Raw genomic sequence first — 6,740 nt, forward strand, 5'->3', positions numbered from 1 at the left:
AAAATGAGCATGAAATAGCCACAGAATCACAGCTTTCCCTTTCTCCACCCCCCCATCCTCCTGCTGTCTGTTGACTGCTCACTTCATAAACGCCACTCATTTGACCACCAATAATCCCATTGTTTGCCAGTTCCTCAGCAGCATCCCTAGACACCGAGAGGTGTTAACAGTTTATCTACATTAACTCCCCCTGCTGCCACAGAGCTGGATGGATGCTGCATGTCAACATCACCTTCAAGCTGTTACCATAATGATCCCCTAAAAACAGGCTACTGAGACACGCACCAAAAATCCTGATTACTTCCTGTTGTTTATGAGTGAATGACTGAAAGTATTAATGAATTAATTCATTAATGAGCGGATTTGGATCATGCCAACCTCTATAAAACATTCCATTTTAATAAGGGAAATATTCATCATGGCCAACAGTGTGTATCATTATGCTGTGCTTGATACCATCTTTATACATTGGCTCCTGGCGTCTCACTGGAATTTAGAGTATGAGCAAATAAACTGAAATCTTACAAAATAAAATACAAATAAATTAACAGTCAGGGCCAACACACACACACACACACACACACACACACACAGTAGTGCAAAAACCACCATATTCCAGACCAAATTTGTCAGCTTTTAAAATTAATAATACAGGCCTCTGAAAAATTAACAAAACACTGAATGAATTAATGAAATATGGTCCGGATTGACATGGTCGATATATATAGTATATTTATAAGCTCTTATGTGTGCTTACAGACGCCTACGCCTCTGAGAGAGCAGAAAGGGGTGAGGGAGGGGAGGGGAGTTGGGGAGAGAGAGAGAGAGAGAGAGAGAGAGAGAGAGAGAGAGAGAGAGAGGCTGCGTGGACAGGAGGATTGTGCATCAGTCTATTGGCGCTCAAATGGGTTATTGCGCACAGAGCGGGCTGAACTAAGCAGCGGCGTCTCCAACTACGACCCAAGTGTGAAGGCGTCCTATTTGTGAGCGTCAGACGGAGATCAGGGGGTGTTGGACCGCTGCGGAAAACTTGCTTTTATTTGATTTTCTCCTCAAATTGAAGACATAAGTGATGCTCAATATGCGGACCGACTCCGAGGCTGCATGAACTGCGATTTTCCTCATCTGCGAGCAGTTTAATGTGCTCTCTATCCATTTGTTTTAGAGGATTACTCCTTCCCTCAGTAAAGACGGGTAAGTCGCTCCTTCTTCACTATTTTGTGACACAGTTTCTCCGTCTTGATGCTCTTCGCAGCACATTCGACAGCAACGATCAGTTTTCCCTCTCACACATTTATTAGTTCCCAAACTGATTTTTTGTATGTCAGAAATCTGCTGTTTTATTTAGGCATTGATTTAAATGATTCCTCCACCTGACATGTTTTCATATACATCACCTTAAAAGTGTCAAACGTCAGACTGTGTCATCAAATCTTCATGAGGCAGGTCTGGTGTCTCAGACATCAGACCTCAAACTGCTCCTCACTGCATGATCTCCTGTTTGAAGAAGACATTTCTCACCTTTACTTATTTAAACATCTCTCAGCACACATTTTTCTAAAGCCAAGTCATCTCTTTTGATTGCCTGTGCCCCCACTCTACCCCCAACAGGTTCGGTGATGTTGGACTGGAGGATATCATGTCTTCTTCTGCAGGCAGCTGTTTTGCTGCTGCTCAGCAAGGGGGAGCGGATGTGCCCTGCCAGTTGCCGCTGCGAAGGAAAGATTGTTTATTGCGAGTCTGGCATCTTCCAAGACATCCCAGAAAACATCACCACTGGATGCCAGGGTCTGTCTATGCGTTACAACAACTTGCTGGTTCTGTTGCCCTACCAGTTTGCTCATCTCAATCAGCTCATTTGGCTTTACTTGGACCACAACTCCATCAATGCAGTCGATGCTTTAGCCTTCCATGGTGTGCGCAGGCTGAAGGAACTGATCCTCAGCTCTAACAAGATCAACCATCTGCACAATAACACATTCAGTGCCATACCAAACCTACGGAATCTGGACTTATCCTACAATCAGCTGCAATATCTGCAACCAGGACATTTTTATGGTCTGCGCAAGCTTCAAAATCTCCACCTTCGCTCTAATGGACTGAGACAAATCTTCATTCGCACCTTTCTGGAATGCCGCAGCCTGGAGTTTCTGGACCTGGGTTATAATCGTTTGCGGAGCCTCACTCGTACAACGTTCTTAGGCCTGTTCAAGTTGAAAGAGCTTCATTTAGAGCACAATCAATTTTCCAGGATTAACTTCTTTATTTTTCCGCGCCTTAACGACCTCCAAGCTCTTTATTTACAGTGGAACCGCATTCGATCCATCAGTCAAGGCGTGCCCTGGACCTGGCACAAGCTGCAGAAGTTGGATCTGTCAGGGAATGAAATCCAAATGTTGGACCCAGCTGTTTTCCAGTGCATGCCAAACTTACAAATACTCAACCTTGAATCCAACAAGCTGAGTAGTGTACCTGTGGAAGCGGTGGCAGCGTGGACCTCCCTGACCACCATCAGCCTGGCCGGTAACGCCTGGGACTGCAGCCCCAGCATCTGCCCTCTCATGACATGGCTCCGAACCTTCAGAGACTCCAAAGACATCAGCATGATATGCAGCAACCCCAAGTCTGTGCAGGGAGAACGAGTCGTGGACGTAGTGAGAAATCACTCTACATGTGTGGCCATGTCCAATGTGTTCACGACCACAGCTCTGATCCTTCTGACACCAGCCGAAGTTGTGAATGTCTCACCTCACCCCTCTCCCTCTTGGTTTACAGACCTGACTCGGAGTGAGTCCCCTGCGCAGAGATTAACCCCATCATCAGTCCATCCTAGTTGGACAGACCGAAAGACAACAGAGTCCACAACCATGAGCTCTACAACACCCATCTCCTCTGAACCCCCAACATCATTTATCCCTGAGCCTCAGTTTGAACATATGGCTTTCCATAAAATCATTGCAGGCAGCGTAGCCCTGTTCCTGTCAGTGTCATTGATCCTCCTGGTTATTTATGTCTCGTGGAGGCACTACCCCAACACCATGAGGCAGCTGCAGCAGCACTCAGTCAACCATAAGCGCAGGAAAAAGGCCCGCAAGCAGGAGCAGGATCTTAACTCCCAGTTGCAAGAGTACTACCTGAGCTACCACTCAAACTCAGAGACTATGGACTCCTTGGTGAACGAGACCAGGCCGTGCACATGCACCATATCAGGATCCATAGAATGTGAGGTCTGAGCTGCTCACTCCACCTTTAAGAGACTAAAAGTGCAATTTTCCACGGGATTACGTGGCTTTATCTCTAATGTGAGATGATGGATTCTGCAGCACTGAAGAAAATACTTGGGGGCATAGTACAATATAATTATGTGCACAGAAAATAAGACTGGAAAGGAGGGATATATTTGGAGAGAGCTAATTATCACCCTGACTGACATGAGAACAGTGGCAGGGTCAGCCAGGTTAGCCGTGTACGACTTGACGTAACACTGGGACCTGGGCCACAGTAGAAGTCAGCTCTGTAGAGACTGACCATATTCTTAGACAACCTAGATCGCCATCAAATACAAACCAACAAAGCCACTTTTTACTTGCTAGTTGTTTTTTTTAAATTATTGTTATGTAGCTTGTAAAGCGTTTAGTATATTGTATGTGTGCATCTTTGAGTGTATGTGTATGTTTGAGTGCGTTATGGCGATGACCTGATCATTTACTGACTTCTGACTGGAAGAGTTCAAGAGCTGCAGAGTTGCAGATGCTGTTTGTCCAGTTAACCTGATTTGCATTTGGTACACCACTGTAGTGCAGTGATGCGAAGAAGCACTACCACAAAAAAAGGCAAACAATCATGAAGAGAGAATCTTGTCCTGAGGCCCATTGCATGAATTCCTCTCTCTTCTTACCTAGGATTCTTCTCTCGCCCATAAAACAATTGTTTCTAATTGACAGAAAAAAAAATATGCATTTTGGTTCACTGTGCTACGAACCACACAAACTAACTGTATTCAAAACTCATGAGTCTAATCTCAGGACTGATATTTTCTGAGTTGTACAAATCTGTCAGGTCCAGCAGAAGTGATGAAGTCAATTTTCATAATGAATTTTGTATTGATTATTCCTATCATTATGATTATGCATTGTTTGTGTAAAGACATAATATGGGTACTAGGCATTCTGTGTGATAATGACTGTATAATTAAAAGAAACACTGACAATTGATGAAAAATGGTTGTGTGTGATGAGAAAATCAATGACTGCTGCATCACGTGGAGAACAAGAAATCTCTCTCGCTCTATGCATTGTGCTCAAGATGTTAATACATTTCATTTGATTTGCAGCTGCATGCGAGCCGGGCTGACATGTTTCCCATTATGTGTCTTGTTTTCTGGCTCTCTTCCCTTCTATCCTCTCCTGGCACTCCGGTATTGACACCAGTATTGATTGCATGTGTGTTACACACCTCAAACTCAGGGTAGGGGGCCTCGTGTCTGCTTTGAGTGGAGCCCATGTGGCCGATGCCATTCTTCACGCGTCCACTGGACAAAAAGACACTCCAGTCCTTGAAACCGAAAACAGATTAGGAATCTCTGCTTTTATATCACCATGAATTCTCTGTCATATTGGAAATATTGCTCATGTGCAGCGAAAGAAAAGCGAGAACAGAAGCAGGGACAGTGGGTGTTTCGGGTCAAGGCATATATATGCTATTAAGAAGATATCACCCACCTTGCTCTGTCTTCTCCCCTTCCCATCTCTCTTTTCTCTATGCCTCCTCTTCTTTTCTTTTTTCTCCACTCTCCTGCTGTGTTGAGAGAAAACTAACCTGTGCCAGGGGACATATGTGAATGTGTTAAGCCAGGCAGGATTAGACAGTGCTGGTGCTAGCACCTAAGAGCTTTGAAAAAGGTGTTTTTCCCTGTGCGAGACTTGTTGAAAACAATAATCCACTGCTTAGTTCACTCTTTCGCCCACCACACGTTTATAACACAGCTGTCAGTCGTCCTCTAAGGCCTCTGGCAAAGTAAACAGAGGTTACCTTCCTTCTCCCCGTTACCAGCCATAGGCATGAACATGTGAACAGATCTCGTCTGTAGTATGTCTGAAGTTTCTGTCTGGTCAAAGGTCGTTGTGATATGGATTTATGATCCCCCACAACTCATTTTTTTCAACATGACTCAGGCTTTCTTCATCCTCCAGGCAGGCACGGAGGCATACTGCCAAAAGAATTTATATCCATATATTTAGTTTCCAGCACTCTCATGTATGATGAATTTCTTCTCAGGGCCGATAGAAAAATCTGCAAGGCCGCCCGAAAAATGTAACATGAACACGACAAATGATTTGTTGATCTGATTTTGTCAGATATTGTAATTAGTGTTTGATTTGTCATATTGTGACTGATGAAAAGCAATTTACCATGTTTTGAAATCTTTTGGCGTTATGTAGCATTGAAGAGAATGCTGATTAGAGAGCTGGAGTCTGCATCTTGCAGATCATTATTTAGGATAGTTGTTAGGATGAAAAATGACGGCTTTGCACAGTATTGACTTAGAACAACAATGCACAAATACTGTAGGAGCAGAGTTCACTGGAAAGAAAACACACAAAACGCACTCACGCTCTCTCTCTCTCTCTCTCACACACACACACAGACACACACACACACACACACAGACACACACACACACAGATGTTCCAAGAAATGAAAAACGCCTTTTTGAGCTAATCGGCACTTGAAGCAGATGAAAGGAAGAGATTTGGTGAAATCATGCCTGGAAACATCTAGAGGTACTGTATGCTTTCTCTGTAAACTCACTGTGTGGGGTAACTCGCTCAGCCCTCACTAGAAGGCATGAAATTTTGATTTACATCTCTCACTGGGGATCTTTTCTGGGGTAACGCGTGCAACGCTCTGCTCATCTTTGCCAAAGGTTATGCTGGCATTTTGAAAGGTAGGCATATTAAAAGCAGTGATGGCAAGAGATTTATTGTCAATGCATCAAATACATGTTTTCTTTTTTACCTCTTGGCCTGATTTCCACTTAGTATTAGATAAGTAATCTAAAGCAAAAAGCCATAATGTTGGGGATGGTTTTCATATTTCCTGTCCTGACTGATTGATTACCTCACATAACCTGGATATATCATGTTAATTAGCTAGCTTGTGACGTGTTAGTAGGTGAATTTGGTTGCCTTTGCACAGAGCATGGCTAGCTCTTTCTCTGTTTGCTGTCTTTTTGCTTTTTGCTAAGTTAACCAGCTCCTGGCTGTAGCTTCATATTGAATGTGGCTCACAGATAGGAGAGTGGTATTGAGCTCTTCATCTCACTCCTGGCAACAAACTTAATTTCCCAAAACGTTGAACAATTCCTTTGACCAGAGATTTCTTTTGAAATAATTACGAGCAAATCAGTTATGCTAATGCTTTCACAGTTGTCTGAATGCCTTTAGCTCCTTTCTATGTTGAGTATATTTCATTTCACTCGCTTTTGTTCTTATCAGCCTACCATGCACTGGAAGGGTTTCTTCAAGGATGATCAAGCCTGAGATCTTAAAATTGGAAAAAAAAAATTAGCTTGACAGTTTCTTTCTTTCTTTCTTTCTTTCTTTCTTTCTTTCTTTCTTTCTTTCTTTCCCTTTTTAACAGCTACATGAATCACATCTACTCCTGTATGAATTTAAGAATCCAACATGTAGTACCTTTAAGCTTGTCAAAATAATGAGTTCCAGGCTGTTAAATTTAAA

At 43.2% G+C, this 6,740-nt stretch overlaps 1 protein-coding gene across 1 annotated transcript; it reads left to right on the top strand.

Annotated features, from left to right (window-relative positions):
* Positions 1–1,139: 1,139 nt before the first annotated feature.
* lrrtm4l2 (leucine rich repeat transmembrane neuronal 4 like 2) lies at positions 1,140–3,233 on the top strand (the record flags this gene model as incomplete). Its single annotated transcript, XM_083978195.1, has 2 exons — positions 1,140–1,194; positions 1,612–3,233. 2 exons carry the CDS (start codon positions 1,140–1,142, stop codon positions 3,231–3,233), a joined length of 1,677 nt encoding a protein of 558 aa, XP_083834321.1.
* Positions 3,234–6,740: the final 3,507 nt, after the last annotated feature.

This window comes from Trachurus trachurus (genome assembly GCF_905171665.1).
Source record: "Trachurus trachurus genome assembly, chromosome: 9".
Classification (NCBI taxonomy): Eukaryota; Metazoa; Chordata; class Actinopteri; order Carangiformes; family Carangidae; genus Trachurus; species Trachurus trachurus.